Source organism: Hemiscyllium ocellatum, chromosome 10, assembly GCF_020745735.1.
Source record: "Hemiscyllium ocellatum isolate sHemOce1 chromosome 10, sHemOce1.pat.X.cur, whole genome shotgun sequence".
In the NCBI taxonomy this organism is placed as follows: domain Eukaryota; kingdom Metazoa; phylum Chordata; class Chondrichthyes; order Orectolobiformes; family Hemiscylliidae; genus Hemiscyllium; species Hemiscyllium ocellatum.
In genome coordinates, this window is record NC_083410.1 from 19,235,661 (window position 1) to 19,255,038 (window position 19,378).

General features: G+C 42.3%; 1 protein-coding gene across 3 annotated transcripts in view; it reads left to right on the forward strand.

The window, feature by feature from the left end:
- Positions 1-19,378, forward strand: part of zgc:174356 (uncharacterized protein LOC100137120 homolog) — a 90,389-nt gene that overhangs the window by 34,884 nt on the left and 36,127 nt on the right. For all 3 annotated transcript variants that reach the window (XM_060830827.1, XM_060830825.1, XM_060830828.1), the window contains one exon: positions 11,959-12,097. In XM_060830827.1, the coding sequence (XP_060686810.1) occupies positions 11,959-12,097 (139 nt within the window). The remainder of the gene's footprint in view (positions 1-11,958; positions 12,098-19,378) is intronic.

The window sequence follows — 19,378 nt, forward strand, 5'->3', positions numbered from 1 at the left end:
TATAGGGCCCTAACATTACTTGTATAAGTCCTGCCATTGTATTCTTTGAGTAAAAAGTGAGGTCTGCAGATGCTAGAGATCAGAGCTGAAAGTGTGTTGCTGGTTAAAGCACAGCAGGTTAGGCAGCATCCAAGGAACAGAAAATTTGACGTGCCGTTGTATTACCAAAATGCATTACCTTGTAATTGTCTAAATTAAACTCCATCTGCCACTCCAGCCTATGACCCAATTTATCAAGATCTCTTTGTAATCTTTGATTACCACCTCGACTGTTCATTGTACACCAATTTTGGTGGCATTCGCAAACTTACTAACCATGCCTCCTCCTAAGTTGTCATTCCAAGTCATTTATACAGGTGACAAAAGCGGACCCAGTACTGATACCTACGGAACACTGGTCACAGGCCTAAAGTTTGTAAAGCAACCCTCCACCACCACCCTCTGTCTCCTGCCATCAAGTCAATTTTGTGTCCAATTGGCAAGCTGTTCCTATATCCCATGTGATCTGGAGGCGTTGGTTGAGATCTTTCAAAAGTCACTGTAGTCAGGGAAAGTCCTGGATGATTGGAAGATTGCTGTTGTCACCCCCTTGTTCAAGAAAGGATCAAGACAAAAGATGGAAAATTATAGGCCAATTAGCCTAACCTCGGTTGTTGGTAAAATTCTGGAATCCATCATTTAAGGATGAGGTTTCTAAATTCTGGGAAGAGCAGGGTCGAATTAGAACAAGTCAACGTGGATTTAATAAGGGGACGTCGTACCTGACAAACCTGTTGGAATTCTTTGAAGAGGTGGCAAGTAGGTTAGACCAGGGAAACCCAGTGGATGTGGTCTATCTAGACTTCCAAAAGGCCTTTGATAAGGTGCCACATAGGCTCCTGAGCAAGGTGAGGGCCCGTGGTGTTTGAGTTGAGCTACTGGCATGGATTGATGATTGGCTGTCTGACAGAAGGCAGAGAGTTGGGATAAAAAGTTCTTTTTCAGAATGGCAGCTGGTGACAAGCGGTGTCCCACAGGGTTCAGTGTTGGGGGCCGCAGCTGTTCATGTTATATATTAGTGATCTGGATGAAGGGACTGTGGGGGCATTCTAGCGAAGTTTGCAGATGATACGAAGTTAGGTGGACAGGCAGGTAGTGCTGAGGAAGTGGGGAGGCTGCAGAAGGATCTAGACAGTTTGGGAGAGTGGTCCAGGAAATGGCTGATGAAGTTCAATGTGAGCAAATGCGAGGTCTTGCACTTTGGAAAAAAGAAAACAAGCTTGGACTACTTTCTAAACGGTGAGAAAATTCATAAAGCCAAAGTACAAAGGGATCTGGGAGTGCTCATTGAAGATTCTCTAAAGGTAAACATGCAGGTAGAGTCCGTGATTGAGAAAGCGAATACAATGTTGTCATTTATCTCAAGAGGGTTGGAATATAAAAGCACGGTTGTGCTACTGAGACTTTATAAAGCTCTGGTTAGGCCCTATTTGGAGTACTGTGTCCAGTTTTGGTCCCCACACCTCAGGAAGGACATACTGGCACTGGAGCGTGTCCAGCGGAGATTCTCAAGGATGATCCCTGGAAGGAGACTAGGACCCGTGGACACAGCCTTCAAATTAGAGGGGGTAAATTCAGAACAGAAATGCGGAAACATTTTTTCAGCCAGAGTGTGGTGGGCCTGTGGAATTCATTGCCACAGAGTGCAGTGGAGGCCGGGATGCTAAATGTCTTCAAGGCAGAGATTGATAAATTCTTGATGTCTTGAGGAATTAAGTGCTACAGAGAGAATGCGGGTAAGTGGAGTTGAAATGCCCATCAGCCATGATTGAATGATGGAGTGATCTCGATGGGCCGAATGGCTTTACTTCCACTCCTATGTCTTATGGTCTTATGATTTAACTTTACCAATTAGTCTACCATGTGGAACCTTGCTAAAGGTTTTATTAATGTCCATGTAAACAACATCTACTGCTCTATCCTTATCAATCCTTTTGGTTATTTCCTCAAAAACAAATTCAATTCAAGTTTGTGTGCCACTATTTTCCTTGCACAAAACTGTTAACTATTCTTAATCAGTCTTTGCCTCTCCAAATGTTTGTAAATCCTGTCTTTCAGAATCACTTCCAACTTATGCACCACTGATCAGACACTCTGGTCTACAGTTGGGCTTCTCCTTATAGCCTGCCTTAAATAAAGACACAACATCAGCCATCCTCTAGACCTTTGACATCTCACCCATAGTTACAAGTGATACAAATATCATTAGGGGCTCCGCAATTCCTTCCCTAATTTCCTACAATGTCCTGGGATTCGCTTGACCAGGACCTGGAGATTTATCCACCTTCTTTACAGAAGAGGAAGTGCTGGAGTTCTTAATGTGAAATGTTTTCAAAACATCAGTATTAATTTCCTTGTTCTCTAGTCTCCATTTCTTTCTCCACAGTAAAAACTGATCTGAAATATCTGTTTAGTATCTCTCCCACCTCTAAGGTTCAACATATGACCTGGTTGATTTTTAAGAGGCCATGTTCTCTCCCTCATTGCTCTTTTTACTTTTAACATGTTTGTAGAGTCTCTTTGGATTATCCTTAATCTTATCTGGTAAAGCTGTCTCATCCCCATATTGCCCTCCTGATTTCCCTGTTAAGAATGCCCTTACACCCTTTACACTTTTTTTTAAAAGATTCATTTGATCCCATTTGGAAACTTTTTCATCAATTTTACTTCCCATGTCCACCCCACACTCCCCTTCACCTGGTCCATCTCTGACTCAAACCTTCCCTTCCTCAACATCTTTGCTTTAATTTCTGGGGATAGCTTGGCCACCAAAATCCATTATAAACCCACCGACTCCCACAGTTACTTTGACTATATTTCCTCACATCCTGCTTCATGTAAAGACTCCAATTGATTTTCCCATTCCTCTGTCTCCGTCACATCTTTTCTGATGATGCCAACTTTGACAAGAGAGCCTCTGAAAGGTCCGCCTTCCTCAACCAAGGATTCTCCAGCACCGTTGTTGACAGAGGTTCATCTGCCTCTCTTCCAACCTATTTTACTGCATCAGGTACTCCTAGTATGGTCTTCTATACATCAGGGAAACCAAACATAAACTTAAGGAACAAATCACTGAACATTGCAGCCAGGCCCATACTGTCTGACCAGACCTCCTAGTCACCACCCATTTTAATTCCCCTAACCACTTGTTTTCTGACATGGCCATCCTTAGCCTCCTTCATTGCCACAATGAACCAAACCGCAAACTGGAGGAACAGCACCTCCTCCTCTGCCTGGACAGTCTTCAGCCCAAAGGACTCAACATTGAATTCCCCAATTTCAAATAGCCTCCTTTCCCAGCCTCCCCTCCCCTGCCTTTGTTTCCACCCCTCCCTGCCACCAACCAGATTCAGTCCTTCCATTGACCCAACCAGGTTGTACCCTCTGCCTGTCTTCACTTATCCTCACTTCACCACCCTGCACTGCCAGTCCCTTTTATGTGCAAGTCCACCTACACCCACCCCCAGTCCTGAAGAAGGGTTACACCCAAAACATTGACTTCTCCACCTCCTGATGCTGCCTGGCTTGCTCTGTTTTTCCAGCCTCCTGGCTGTCTACTTTGGATTCCAGGATCTGTAGTTTTTTTCTCTAATATTTCCCCCATCTCAGCTATGTCTGTCTTGGTAGGGCATTTGCTTTTGAACCACAAGATTTTGAGTTCAGGTCCAGCACAAAAAGCAAGACTGAACTGTCAGTACAGTACTGAGGGAGCTTTACATTGATGCATTTTTTTTGGATTGTGGTTAAGCCAGCTGCTTGATTGTGAAGATTCTATGGCATTATTTCAATGAGCAGCAGGTGAGTTATCATCAGTGTCCTGGTCAATGAGATTTCCAAAAGACATTTGAAGAGGTAATGCAAAGAAGGCTGCTTTAGAATATAAAAGCCCATGGCGTTGAAGGTCATCGATTAGTCTAAACAGAGGATTAACTAACTTATAGAAGACAGATTGGAATAATGGGACATTTTCAGATTATCAATTTGCAACTCATGGTGGCTGCAGGTATCAGTACTTGGCCATGATTTGTTACGTATTACTGACTTGATGAAGGAACTAAATGTACTATAACCAAGTCTCTGCCTGACAAAGTAGTAGGTGAGAAAGCAAATGTTGAGGATAACTCCAAGTCTGAATCTTGTGGCTTATTGGCTGTATCTGTTCTTCTGGGTTTCATGGAGGGTTTCTCTTAGTGTGAAGTCATTTTCCCTGTTATATCCTTGATCCTGTTGCATCCCTCTCATCTGACTCCAGTCTCATTGTACCACTCTCTGTTCTTGGAACAACTTTCCATTGCCAAGATATCCTAGAATGGACTGGCATCTGGTGCCTGCACTAGTTTTAGAAGGCTGTTGTGCTCTGGACAAGCACTCTGTCTTGAACTACCCTGCGTGGATCCTGACATTTTGTGCCAGTGTGTACAAGACAATTTTCTGATCCAGTATGTGGATGTACCTACTAGAAAAGGTGCAAAACTTGACCGACTCTTGGGAAATAAGGCAGGACAGGTGACTGAGGTGTCAGTGGGGGAGCACTTTGGGGCCAGCGGCCATAATTCTATTAGATTTAAAATAATGATTGAAAAGGATAGATCAGATCTAAAAGTTGAAGTTCTAAATTGGAGAAAGGCCAATTTTGACGGTAGTAGCAAGAACTTTCGAAAGGTGATTGGAGGCAAATGTTTGCAGGTAAAGGGACAGCTGGAAAATGGGAAGCCTTCAGAAATGAGAGATTGAGAATCCAGAGAAAGTATATTCCTGTTAGGGTGAAAAGAAAAGCTGATAGGTGTAGGGAATGCTGGATGACTAAAGAAATTGAGGGTTTTAAGAAAAAGAAGGAAGCATATCTAAAGTACAGACAGGATAGATCGAGTGAATCCTCAGTATAAAGGGAGTATACTTAAGAGGGAAATCAGGAGGGCAAAAAGGGGACATGAGTTAGCTTTGACAAGTAGAATTAAGGAGAATCCAAAGGGTTTTTACAAATATATTAAGGACAAAAGGGTAACTAGGGAGAAAATAGGGCCCCTCAAAGATAAGCAAGGCAGCCTTTGTGTGGAGCTGCAGAAAATGGGGAAGATACTAAATGAGTATTTTGCATCAGTGTTTACTGTGGAAAAGGATATGGAAGATATAGACTGTAGGGAAATAGATGGTGACATCTTGCAAAATTCCATATTATAGAGGAGGAAGTGCTTGATGTCTTGAAACGCATAAGATTATTCCCCAGGATCTGATCAGGTGTTCCCTAGAACTCTGTGGGAAGCTAGAGAAGTGATTGCTGGGCCTCTTGCTGAGATATTTGTATCATCGGTAGTCACAGGAGAGGTGCTGGAAGACTGGAGGCTGGCTAACGTGGTGCCACTGTTTAGGAAAGGTGGTAAGGACTAGCCAGGGAACTATAGACCAGTGAGCCTGACATCCGTGGTGGGCAAGTTGTTGGAGGGAATCCTGAGGGACAGGATATATATGTATTTGGAAAGGCAAGGACTGATTAGGGATAGTCAACTTGGCTTTGTGCGTGGGAAATCATGGCTGCAAATGTGTTGCTGGTCAAAGCACAGCAGGTTAGGCAGCATCTCAGGAATAGAGAATTCAACGTTTCGAGCATAAGCCCTTCATCAGGAATTCCTGATGAAGGGCTTATGCTCGAAACGTTGAATTCTCTATTCCTGAGATGCTGCCTAACCTGCTGTGCTTTGACCAGCAACACATTTGCAGCTGTGATCTCCAGCATCTGCAGACCTCATTTTTTACGCGTGGGAAATCATGTCTCGCAAACTTGATTGAGTTTTTTTTTGAAGAAGTAACAAAGGATTGATGAGGGCAGAACAGTAGATGTGATCTATATGGACTTCAGTAAGGCATTCGACAAGGTTCCCCATGGAAGACTGATTAGCAAGGTTCGATCTCATGGAATACAGGGAGAACTAGCCATTTGGATATAGAACTGGCTCAAAGAGAGAAGACAGAGGGTGCTGGTGGAGGGTTGTTTTTCAGACTGGAGGCCTATGACCAGTGGAGTGCCACAAGGAACGGTGCTGGGTCCCTTACGTTTTGTCATTTACGTAAATGATTTGGATGTGAGCATAAGAGGTACAGTTGGTAAGTTTGCAGATGACACCAAAATTGGAGGTGTAGTGGACAATGAAAAGGGTTACCTCCGATTACAACAAGATCTGGACCAGATGGGCCAATGGGCTGAGAAGTGGCAGATGGAGTTTCATTCAGATAAATGTGAGGTGCTGCATTTTGGGAAAGCAAATCTTAGCAGGACTTGTACGCTTAATGGTAAGGTGCTAGGGAGTGTTGCTGAACAAAGACCTTGGAGTGTAGGTTCATAACTCCTTGAATGTGGAGTCGCAGGTAGATAGGATAGTGAAGAAGGTGTTTGGTATGCTTTCCTTTATTGGTCAGAGTATTGAGCACAGGAGTTGCAAGGTCATTTTGCGACTGTACAGGACATTGGTTAGGCCACTGTTGGAATATTGCGTGCAATTCTGGTCTCCTTCCTATTGGAAAGATGTTGTGAAACTTGAAAGGGTTCAGAAAAGATTTACAAGGACGTTGCCAAGGTTTGAGGATCTGAGCTATAGGGAGAGGCTGAACAGGCTGGTGCTGTTTTCCCTGGAGTGTCGGAGGCTGAGGGGTGACCTTATAGAGGTTTACAATATTATGAGGGGCATGGATAGGATAATTAAACAAAATCTTTTCCCTGGGGTCAGGGAGTCCAGAACTAGAGGGTATAGGCTTAGGGCGAGAGGGGCAACTTTTTCATGCAAGGGTGGTATGTGTATGGAATGAGCTGCCAGAAGAAGTGGTGGAGGCTGGTACAATTGCAATATTTAAGACTCATTTGGATGGGTATATGAATAGGAAGGGTTTGGAGGGATATATGCTGGGTGCTGGCAGGTGGACTAGATTGGATTGGGATATCTGGTCAGCATATACGGGTTGGACTGAAGGGTCTGTTTCCCTGCTGTACATCTCTATAACTCTATGACCTGACAGATGAGGAAAAATTGATGCTCTGCCTTTTAGGAAGGGATCAGTGCATGAGGTGATGCTGAGGCAGGATAACTTGCTCCCCCAGAACCAGGCCTGGTCTGGGGTTGCTACCCAGGCCAGTTCCATCCCAGCTGTTGGGATGAAAACCCAGCACTGCAGGAAGAAGGTCAATGATCATCAGGCTAAGTACCACCATCTTCTTTCCGCTATCTTACACTAACTCTATTTGTGATACTGTACCCACCTCCCACCAAGGCTTTTGTTCTACTATTCTCATTCTTGCCTGCAACATCTTCCCTTGCTCACTGGCACCCACTCCAAATCCAACAACTGCTGATACTGCATGGCCTCTGCACTCTGTTCTCTAACTCTGGTCACCTCCCCACGTGCACCAAAAGAAACAGCTATGCCACCAAAATGCCTTTCCAGTAATCCTTGCCTCTTTCATTCTCATCCCTGGTGGTGATATAGACCTTGTTGCACTAATCATGTGATTCTCCCACTTTTCTTACCATAGCTATATATAGATATGATTCTATGAGAGTTAATGGAGCGATATAGACAGGTTAAGAGAATGGGGAAAACTTGGTGGATAGAATATAATGAGGGAAAGTGAGAGGTTATGTACTTTGACAGGAAGTAAAGAGGAGATGAACATTCATTAAATGCAGAAAGCTGCAGTACAGGGATTTGGGGGTACCCATGAAATAATCTCTCAAAGCTGCTATCCAAGTTCAACAGGTAATAGGGAAAGCAAAAGTAATGTTGACCTTTATGTTGAAAGACATGGAGTACAATAATAGGGAGGTCTTGGTAAAACTTAGCCAAGATCTAGTGAGACCATAGCTGGAACATCATGAGCTGTTTTGGTCCTGTTATATAAGGAAAGATGCTTTGATACTGGAGGCAGTCCAGAAGAGGTTTGTTACGTAAAATCTGTATCCTATGATCCCGTAACACTAGCTACCTGATGAAGAGCAGTGCTTTGAAAGCTTGTACTTTCAAATAAACCTGTTAGTCTATAACCTGATGTTGTGGGAGTTTCAACTTTGTTCAATGCAGTACAACACTGGCACCTCCACTTCATTAGGTTGAAACTAGTTATGCTCCAGCTTTCTATAAAACACTATTCAAGTTTTAGTGGCATTCAACTTGCCACCCATAGTGAAAGGAAATCTGGTCCTGTCATCACTTTGGTATAAACAAAGAAGAAAGATTCCAACAATGTCGTTAACACTTTGTTATACTTTGTCTCCCAAATTTCATGGGGTAAAAAATGAGGTCTGCAGATGCTGGAGATCACAGTTGAAAATGTGTTGCTGGTTAAAGCACAGCAGGTCAGGCAGCATCCAAGGAATAGGAAATTTGACGTTTCGGGCATAAGCCCTTCATCAGGAATGAGGAGACGGTGCCAGGCAGGCTAAGATAAAAGGTAGGGAGGAGGGACTTGGGGGAGGGGCGATGAAGATGTATGACCTGGGGGGTGCAGTGAGCGAGAGACTCACTGAAATCCTTGTAGAGGGAGGAAGAGAGCTTCTTCAAGGAAGGCATCCTTGCAAGAGGATTCGCAGTAGGTTAAAATCTTCGGGTAAAAAATGAGGTCTGCAGATGCTGGAGATCACAGTTGAACATGTGTTGCTGGTTAAAGCACAGCAGGTCAGGCAACATCCAAGGAATAGGAAATTCGACGTTCCCAAATTTCATGCTCCAGTTTTAATTTGAAGTTGTTTGGTGAAGCAAACAGATTGATGTGATTGGTTCATCCATAACTCCAGTGCTCGTTGGACTTAGTCTGGCAAAGTGTGCTTCCTGAAGAAGGGCTCATGCCTGAAACGTCGATTCTCCTGCTCCTTGGATGCTGCCTGACCTGCTGCGCTTTTCCAGCAACACATTTTCAGCTTAGTCTGGCAAAGCCTTGTTCTTTCTTTTGCCATTTTCTTAAAAGCTTCTCATCTTTGTTATTGAGTCCCTCCATCTATGCTGTGTAATTTATTCTGATCCAGTATCTTTTAGATTTCTGTGCTCTTTCCTTTCTGACATGTTTTGCATCCCTGATTTGCTTCACTTCTCTGAAGGTGGACGTGACTTCAGCCTCTGTCGCCCCTGCACCCACCATGCCCTTCCCCCTGTTGTGAAGCCCTCGCTCTCTTTTTTTTAAAAAAAATTCCTTCCCACTTAGATGAAGCGTTTGATGAACAGCCCCAATATCTCCTTATGCAACTCTGTTCAATTTTCTTTGATAACTCCTGTGAAAGCCTTGAGACATTTTGCCATGTTTGAAGTGCTGTGTTTTGATATATGTGATTAGTTGTTGCTCCAGGAGAGCCATATGGTATTCCTGTCAGCACAGGCATACACATATTGCAGGATAGTGTGGATAAATAAGAGCTTTGGTTGGTTGAGTGCCTAAATGACTCCTACATGTGAAGTGATCCTTTCAGCCAGGACAGCGATGAGTTGAGAGTTGTGTAATTGCTGTCTGCTAGTTACCTAGCTGACCCCCTCTATTTTTTGTAGAGCAATCATTTGCAGGAGCACTTTGAGTTGAATGGGAGAGGGGTTTCTTTCTCTATTTACCACTTTTATGTTCTATTTCCCATTATATTCTATTTTTCGTCCATTTTTCTATTTACCCCTTGTCAGACCATCCAAACTGGAGTGCATACTGAATTGGTAACTCTCTGGTTGGCCTGCAGTTTTCTGGGGGGCTGCCCAATCTTCATCAGTCCTGTAGACCTGCCTGGTTTGACTTGGTGCTGAATCTCCATTCAAAGGTGAGTTACATCTGAGACCTCTCCAGCAGCACAGAGAGCCTACTTATCTCCCCCTCTCCTTTTCATGTCTTTTTCAAAAAGCTTGCTTTCTTAGCGAGTTTTAAGATTTGTAGCTCAGGTTGCGATTTTGGATGTAGGTTTGCTCACTGAGTTGAAAGGTTCATTTCCAGACGTTTCAATACCTTACTAGGCAGCTTCTTCAGTGGACCTCATGTGAGGCAATGCTGAAAATTCCTGCTTTCTATTTATATGTTTGGGTTTCTTTGGGTTGGTGATGTCTTTTCCTGTGGTGAAGTCACTTCCTATTCCTTTGCTCAGGGGGTGGTAGATGGGGTCTAACTCGGTGTTTGGTGATAGAGTTCCGATTGGAAGGCCATGCTGCTTGGAATTTTCGTGCATGTCTTTGTTTGGCTTGTCCTAGGTTGGATGTATAGAGTGGCTAGCCACAGAAAGCCTAGCCACTCTCCCCTACATCAGAGACCTCTCTGAAATGACTGCCAGACTACTCGGACCCTTTGGCACCATGGTAGCCCACAAACCCACAACACACTAAAACAACAGCTAATGAACTTGAAAGACCCTATACAGACAATGAGCAAAACTGATGTCATTTACAAAATACTGTGCAAGGACTGTGACAAACAGGCAGAAAACTAGCCACCAGGATACATGAACACCAACTAGCCACAAAAAGACATGGCCCCCTCTCACTAGTATCCTCCCATACGGATGAGGAAGGACAGCACTTTGACTGGGACAATACGTCCATCCTAGAACAAGCCAAACAAAGACATGCATGGCATTCAAACTGGAACTCTATCAACAAACAGAGTTAGACCCCACCCCTTGAGAAAAGGAACAGGAAATGACATCACCACCTCAAAGAAATTCAAACATAGAAAGCAGGAATTTTCAGCATTGCTTCACATGAGGTCCACTGAAGAAGCTGCCTAGTAAGGTATTGAAATGTCTGGAAATGAACCTTTCAACCCAGTGAGCAAACCTTGCTTGCTTTCTCCTCCCATGAGTGGAATATCAGCAGTTTGTTAATGTACAGGTGAAGAGCCTGACACTGAGCTGTTTTGGGAGCTCCTTGCCTTGTAGAAAAGTGAGCTCCATACAAGAGGTGTGTACAAGTTACATGGTTATGAAACAATCATTCTGGAATTCACAATGCATACAAAATGCAGATTATGGCCATACCTCTTGGGTAATTCCTGAGCCTGCCTTTATGAAGCGCAAAAGTATAAACGACGAATTTAAATTTGAAATGTGCTAATAAAATTAGCTGTCCGTCACTGGGGGGTGGGGAAACTGGAAGATTTATTTTGGAGCTAATGAGAAACTTTACAGATGATCTGAAACTTACTGATCAATTATTTCTCACTGATTTTGTGCATGCTCAGATGACAGCACCAGAGCCTTGGTACAGTTGGTAATTGCATTTGGTAGACTGCAATTTCCTGGGAGCTTGTACCAAAACTTGCAAGAAAATAATTAGAGCAGCCTTTAGTTCCTTAACCAGAGGTAACTGCTCACCAAACCTACATTCCTGAACTTGCTCCTGCCTCCCTGAAAGGAGACTGGGCCCTTTTATGTCAAGGCTGCTCCACTGAATTGGAAAGGATCCCAAGTTGAGCTAACTGCCTCAGTCAAGAAAGCTTGGCTTTCTACCTTGATGCAGATTATTTCTGACAAAGTTTCCCTTTCCCAACTCTACATCAACTTAAAGTTTGTTTTTTGAAGGCTTCTGTTTCCTTCAAGGCAGGACCACTTGTAAAATAAAGGTAAAGTCACCACAGCCCCACTACACTATAGGGCTGCTCTCCCACTGGTGAGATGATTGGTGGTGATTTGACCTGAGGTGAAAGAAGAGGTTGAGAAGGGGAGTCCTTCATAGTATACTCAGCTGATGAGAGAATGGAAACCATGCTGTGGCATGACTCTGCTTTATAAACCAACTATCTGGTCAACTGAATTATCCAACCCACTACTTTTAAAATGTGATTTGGATTATTGCATCGCAATGAGTGGTGTAAGTGTTGTTGAAAGCTGCTTAATTTTTACAAAATGTACGTTTCAAGATAATATTGAGGTTCTAAAATCTGAGCATTACTCTAAAAACCTACTCTCTCCACAGGGAGCTACTTTAATTGGTCTCTTTCCATTCATGTTGCACTGCGTCAAAGAAATGACATTAGCCAAAGTGGGTGTGTTGGTGAGATTAGCTTCCCTTGTGCTGCTGGGCTTTTCCACACAAGCCTGGATGGTATTTCTGAGTAAGTAAACATTCTAAAGCCAAAGTCTGGAAATTATTGTGTGCTATACAGTCATATTGACATATTTGTGCCAAATTCCTCTGTCCTCATTATTCTGACTGAACAATTGATGCTTTTGAATTTCACTTTACAGTCTTCCATGCTAAAGTGGCAGGCAAAGCAATTTGATTAACGCATTAAACATTCATGACAATAATATTGTCCAGCGTATTTTCAGAATTTGGATTGCCATGCTTAAATTGTACTTGTGGACAGAATCATCTGTTAGCAATATCAGACATATTTGATATTTGTTATTGCAAATGATCCATTTGTAAAAATTGAAACAGATTGAAATGTAGCTACTGGAAATGTTAACTGCTTTTAAACATTAAAATTTGTTTTTGCACAATTTGTTAGATTTTCTTTTTATTCCTAATTGTGGGAACATATATACAAACATACATCACCATTATAAAAGTTAATACCAACTGATCCATTTAAGGCCAGTTACCTGTTCATTTTGTTAATCTGTCTGTTGACGTGTTGAATGTTATTGATGATCCTCCCCTTGATTTCAAAAGCGCGTAAGTGAAAGATGTTCCATTATTCATTTACTGTCTGTGAACCTTCACCCTAATGAGCAAGCAGCATTTTGATGTATTCAGTGGGTGAAGGCTTCAGCAATGTTAAAGAACTAGACTGTGGGGAATAGTTGGAAAGACAGCTTATTCCTCACATATATGAAAAGTCTTTACTTTTAAAGCCTAATTTGACACTGCAAACTTAAAACCAAATAGAGGTTGGCTAATTGTATTGAGGTAGTGTCATGCATTAAATAGAAGTACTTTGGAATCCTGGGATTTCCCTTTTATAAAATCCCTCTGTACAAATGGTTATTAAGCGTAGAGAAATGTTAATGGCTGTCTCACTAATAAGTTGGCTTTGCTTGTCTGTTCCAATAACTCAAATCTGGTGTGAGTTTTTTTTAAACAGGATAAATTGCAGATTAGCCTTGCATATCACTTTTCTCCTGTTAGAGATATACAGATATGGAGAATAAAGGCAAATTGTTTTCATAGATTCTGCCAAGGCAAATGAATGAAATTTAAAAGAATGTGCACCCCACCATCCTCCAAGGTAATTCAGGAGGAGGGTTTACCCAGGTAACTGGAATACAGCACTTTGGAATAATGTCCAGTATAGTGGACCGCAGCTGATCAGTGTGCATCCGTTCTGAGATTGTACAAGATAGCAACATGAAATGAGCAAAGACCTTCGATGATACGTGTGGTTAAGGAAGCATGGGTGTCTGAGATGAAAGGTGGGAGAACTAAGCTTGTTTAGTACTGGGCATTTAAAACTATAAGGATACAGTAAGGCATTAGGCGAGAACAGAAATAACTTTTTAAAGGGCAAGTGAATAATTATCTAAAGAAAGATATGCTGGCATTGGAGGCAGTCCAGAGAAGGCACAGAAGGCTGAGACCTTGTATGTAAGTCTGTCTTTTGAGTGCAGGTTGCTAGTTGGGCCTGTACTCATTGGAATTTGGAAGAATGAGAGGCAACCTAATTGAAATGCAAGATTTTTAATGGTAGTTATGGATAATTTGTTTCCCTTGTGGGAGAGTCTCTGGCTAGAGGGCATAATCTCAGTGTAAAGAATCATACATTTAAGACACATGAAGAAATTTTGGAATTGAACATGATCAGATCAGCCAGGGTTGTATTGATTTTGATTTGATTTAGTACTGTCACATGTACGGAGATACAGTGAAAAGTGTTATCTTGCCTGCTTTGCAGGCAGATCATACTAGACAAGTGCATTAGGGTAACAGAACAGAGTGCAGGATAGATACAGCTGCAGAAAAGGTGCAGAGAAAGGTCTACATTAACATTTAACAGGTCCATTCAAAAGTCTGAGAACAGTGAGGAAGAAGTATTCTTGAATCTGTTCGTACGTGTATTCCAACTTTTAAAAACGTATTTTTATTTTAAAGGAATTTTTTTCTTTTGAATATTACAACAAATACAAAACCAAACAATTCAACCCAATATTTTAAAAAATGCTAATTTCATTAACACTAACTAATAACCAAGCTACAAAAGGAAAATTTTAACAATTAATAATAACAGCCATAACACAGCTCAGCAAAACAAAGTGATAGCCTTTGACCATCAAGCACTTGCGTTTATACTTATTCATATGTTCATAGCTTCTCTCCTCTGAATACCAAACCTATTAGTTAGAATTGCCACGGCTATATAAAAGAGCTTAAAAGTACAGCAGACAAATTTGTACCCAGATAGTCCGAAAAGGGCCACCACGTCTTATAGGAGAAAGTGAGGACTGCAGATGCTGGAGATCAGAGCTGAAAATGTGTTGCTGGAAAAGTGCAGCAGGTCAGGCAGCATCCAAGGAGCAGGAGAATCGACGTTTTGGGCACGAGCCCTGAAGAAGGGCTCGTGCCCGAAACGTTGAATCCCCTGCTCCTTGGATGCTGCCTGACCTGTGCTTTTCCAGCAACACATTTTCAGCGCCATGTCTTATAGATATTCTCAGTTTTATGTTGCCCCATACTCGTCAGAAAATCAAAGGAGATATGCTCCGTCACCAGCCCCGGGGGATTGTCCAACACTCAACCCGATAGAATGTTCTTTCTGGCACAAAGTGAGGATACTGAAAAGGCTGTTCTTGTGTGCATCTAATGAAAGAGCGGGTCAATCTCCTCTGCCGTCCCCAAGGCTTTCTCTATTTTGTCTGCCACAGCACACTAGTATGCCCGCAGTCTGTGGCAGGACCAAAGACGATGACTAAGCGTGCCCATGCTCAGTTTACATTTAGGACACATTGAAGATGTTCCTGCTTTAAATTTAACAAGGTGGTCTGGGGCTGTTAGATCCTTTTGGAAAATGTGAAATTGCAAGGCATGGGTCCTGTTGCAAATAGAGATCCTTCTTGCATTTTCTCAGACATCCTCCCATATTTCAAAAGAAATCTCAACGTCTAAGTCCCTCTCCCATAAACTACAAAGCCATTTGGTCTCATTCGAGGGGTCCCTCCCAATAGATAAGTGTTGCTAACAGATAATGTACCCACAGCAATCAATACTCTCTTCTCCATATTGGACCTATAAGGATCGATTAGAAGTGTGGTCTCTTTCTGTATGAAGTTACTAATTGAAAGAAATGAAAGAGGTCCCTATTGGGCATTTCATATTTTTGAGTCAACTCATCGAAAGATATCCGTATCTCCCCTTCGAATAAATCACCCAGTATTCCAACTTGTATATTTTCTGCTCAATGGAAGAGAGTGTAACCTGGTGGAAGGGGTCTTTGTTTATATTGGTTGCTTTCCAAGGCAGTGGGAAGTATAGATGATGTCCATGTACGGGAGGCTGCTGTGTGTGATGGACTGTGCTATGTTCACAACTCTAGTTTCTTTGTGGTCTTGGGAAGACCAGTTGCCATACCATGCTGTCATGTGACCAGACAGTATACTTTAGGTGGTGCAAATGTAAAAAAATTGTAAGAATCCTTATGGACATGCTCAATTTACTTCGATTCCTGTGGAGGTAGAGGCATTGTTGTGCTTTCGTGACCATAGTGTCAATGTTGGTGGACCAGGACAGATTGGTGGTGATCACTCTGAGAAACTTGACGCTCTTGTTCATCTTTGCCTCAGCACTATGGAGTTGGTGTGGAATTTGGCCACACTTTCATCTGTGTATAAGGAATATTGTAGAGGGCTGAGTACGCAGCCTTACGGGGCACAGGTATTGAGGATTATAATGGAGGAGGTGTTGTCGCCTTTTCTTACTAACTGCATTTGTTGGTCAGGAAGTTGAGGTGAATTTAGAGATGATTTTGTTTGGAATTATGGCGTTTGAATTGGGCTCAAAGGCCTATTTCTCTTCCTATGTCTTATGGTCTTATGATACCTTAAAACATGAATAGAATTTAGGAGCAGGAGTGGGCCATTTGGTCCTTCAAACCTATTCTGCCGTTTAATATGACTGTGTGGCTGATCCTCCATCTCAAGGTTAACACTTCCTTCCCATATTGCTGGATGCCTTTAAAATTAAAAACAAATCTTTTCCTCGAATATGTTCGGTGATTTGGCATCTACAGCCTTCTGCAGTAGAGAATCCCAGGTTTGCATGCCTCATCTCACATCCTGACACTCCATCCCCTGGTTCTGGACTTACTCAGTTGGGGAAAACTTCCTCCCTGTATCTAGTCAATTAAGCCTTGTTAGAATTTGATACATTTTGATCAGGTCCCTTCTCATCCTTCCAAAGTCTCATGAATATAAGACCAGTTGAATCAATGTCTTCTCACATAGTCCTACCATCCCTGACATCAGCCCTAGTGAACCTTTGCTGCACTCCCTTCTTAAATCAGGAGACAGAAAACTGCATGTTATACTCCAAGTGATGTCTCAGCAAAACCCTGTATAACTACAGTAAGATATCGCTCCTTCTGAGCTCACCCTTTTGAAATGAAGACCAATGTACCAATTGTTGTCTTAATTGCTTGCTGCATCTGCCTGTCTACTTTAATTGACTGGTGGGCGAATACAGACAAATCAGTTTGTCCATCCATCGTAGTCTATTCTGATGTCCCCTTTTCAGAAAGAACTGAATAGGAGGAGGATTTGGAGCTTATGGTCACTAATTAATTTCTTTTTCCTTTTCTGTAGTTTCCTAGTTTGTAGCCCATAATTCCCACTCTTTGTTCTGTGTTAGTTGATTTCAAACAGACCTGGAGTAAACCTAGATGTTCCCAGGTTTGTATAGATTAGATACCCCACTATGGAAACAGGCCATTTGGCCCAACATATCCACACCAAACCTCCAAAGAGTAACCCACCCGGACCAATTCCCCCTACCCTATATTTACCCTGACTAATGTACCTAACACTAGCCAATTCACCTGACCTGCGCATCTTTGGACTGTGGGAGGAAATCGGAGCGCCCGGAGGAAACCCACGCAGACACTGGGAGAATGTGCAAACTCTACACAGAGGCAGGAATCGAACCCGGGTCCCTGGTGCTGTGAGCCATGCCACCTCGTATAATGCGATATCAGAACATTGCTATGTTGTTTCCCCACAGACTCTTTGTGGAACAGTTAGGAATCAATGATTTCTTCTGCTTAAAACTAAGTTTAAACGTTTGCTGGGAAAGGTTGATGGTTATTTATGAAATACTGCATAAATAAAAAGATGCTAACAGCATCTTGAAGGACTAGATAGGAGCACTGATGAGGTGTTGATCTGATTTTGTCCTGAACTCACTCACCTGCTGGCGCTCCAGTATCCCCGACTGTCTTGTATATCAAACATCAATTCAACCTTGAATAAATTCAATCACATCCCTTCGCTACTTTCGGAGGAAGAAAATTCGACTAACAATGCTCTGATAGTGGGGGGAGAAAAACCACCTCCCATATTAATCCTATTAAAGTTGCATTGGGAGTGAAAGTAATCAAGGAAAAGTGGGAATGGTGCTAACATTAGCAGTGTATCAATGCTTCTGTAAAATCAAAGCTAATAATGTCATATACAGAAATCATCAGTTACCCTCCTACTTATATTCTAGAGTACCTATAAGGATGGGAATGAGCATTTCAACTGAATGTTCCATTTGTAGTGGAATGCATTTTAAGTATTTTTCTCTCCAAGACCTTCCTCTTGTTGTGCCGCCTCCTCCAGTAAGTTTGCTTTTTATTTCATTCTTTTGAATTAGCAGATATGTGTTTCTCCTTTAAAAATAGCATCCCAGTTCCAGCTGATTAAGTTATGGGAGGGCAGTGATATTTTACATCAAGGGATTAGAGCAGTTGAATGTGCAAACAATTGTTTGCACAAGCTCAGATTTATTTTGCGCATTCTTGGCATCATTGCAGTCAACCTCCAGATATAAACTTGGTCGAACAATTTAGAACTAGATCAGAATTTTTTCCCCTGTTGTGCAATTGGAACATAAAGTGTTATTACATTTATTTTCCTAAATCTTTTTAAAGCCATTTTGTTCTGAAGAGGAGCGGTGAAATATCAGTAACTTAAAGGATATGTGCAAACTGGGAGTCCTGAAATAAACACAGTCTGTAATATATCTGTTATTTCTTGTTAATTTGCCCATTAATCTAAGCTTTTTAAATTAACTTTTATGACACAGACAAGGTTCCTTTGCTATAGTTCAAGACAGGTTACCTCCAAATTGCTCAGCTTCTGGGTGAGGAGAGAGGACCTGTCTCTTAATCTTGAGAGACCCAGGATTTTAGAACACCCTTTTTGTCATTTTTATAAAACCATTTGGATGTGAGCATAAGAGGTACAGTTAGTTTGCAGATGACACCAAAATTGGAGATGTACTGGACAGCGAAGAAGGCTGCTTCAGATTACAACAGGATCTTGACCAGATGGGCCAATGGACCGAGGTGTGATTAGATGGAGATTAATTTAGATAAATGTGAGGTGCTGCATTTTGGAAAAGCAAATCAGGGCAGGACTTAGACACTTAATGGCAAGGTCCTGGGGAGTGTTGCTGAACAAAAAGACCTTGGAGTACAGGTTCATAGCTCCTCGAAAGTGGAGTCATAAGTAGATAGGATAGTGAAGAAGGTATTTGCTATGCTTTCCTTTATTGGTCAGAGCATTGTGTGTAGGAGTTGGGAAGTAATATTGCGGATGTATACGACATTGGTTAAGCCACTTTTGGAATATCGTGTGCGGTTCTGCTCTCCTTCCTATTGGAAGGATTTATGTAACTTGAAAGGGCTACGAAAAGCTTTGCAAGGATGTTGCCAGGGTTGGAGGATTTGAGCTATAGGGAGAGGCTGAATAGGATGGGGCTGTTTTCCTTGTAGCATCGGAGGCTGAGGGGTGACCTTTGTAGAGGTTTATAAAATCATGAGGGGCATGAATAAGGTAACTACACAAGGTCTTTTCTCCTGGGGTGGGGGATTCCAGAACTAGAGGGTATATGTTTAGGACGAGAGTGTAAAGATATATAAAAAGGACCTAAGGGGCAATGTTTTCATGCAGAAGGTGATGCATGTGTGGAATGAACTGCCAGAGGAAGTGGTGGAGGCCGGTACAATTACAGCATTTAATAGGCATCTAGGAAGGGTTTAGATGGACCAAGTGCTGGCAAATGGGATTAGATTAGGTTAGGTTAGGATATATGGTCAGCATTGGACCAAAGGATCTGTTTCTGTTCTTTATATCTCTGACTCTGACTTTTTGGATTTGACAGTGGTGGACCTCCTAGGATGGAATGTTGATTTTCCCTGGGG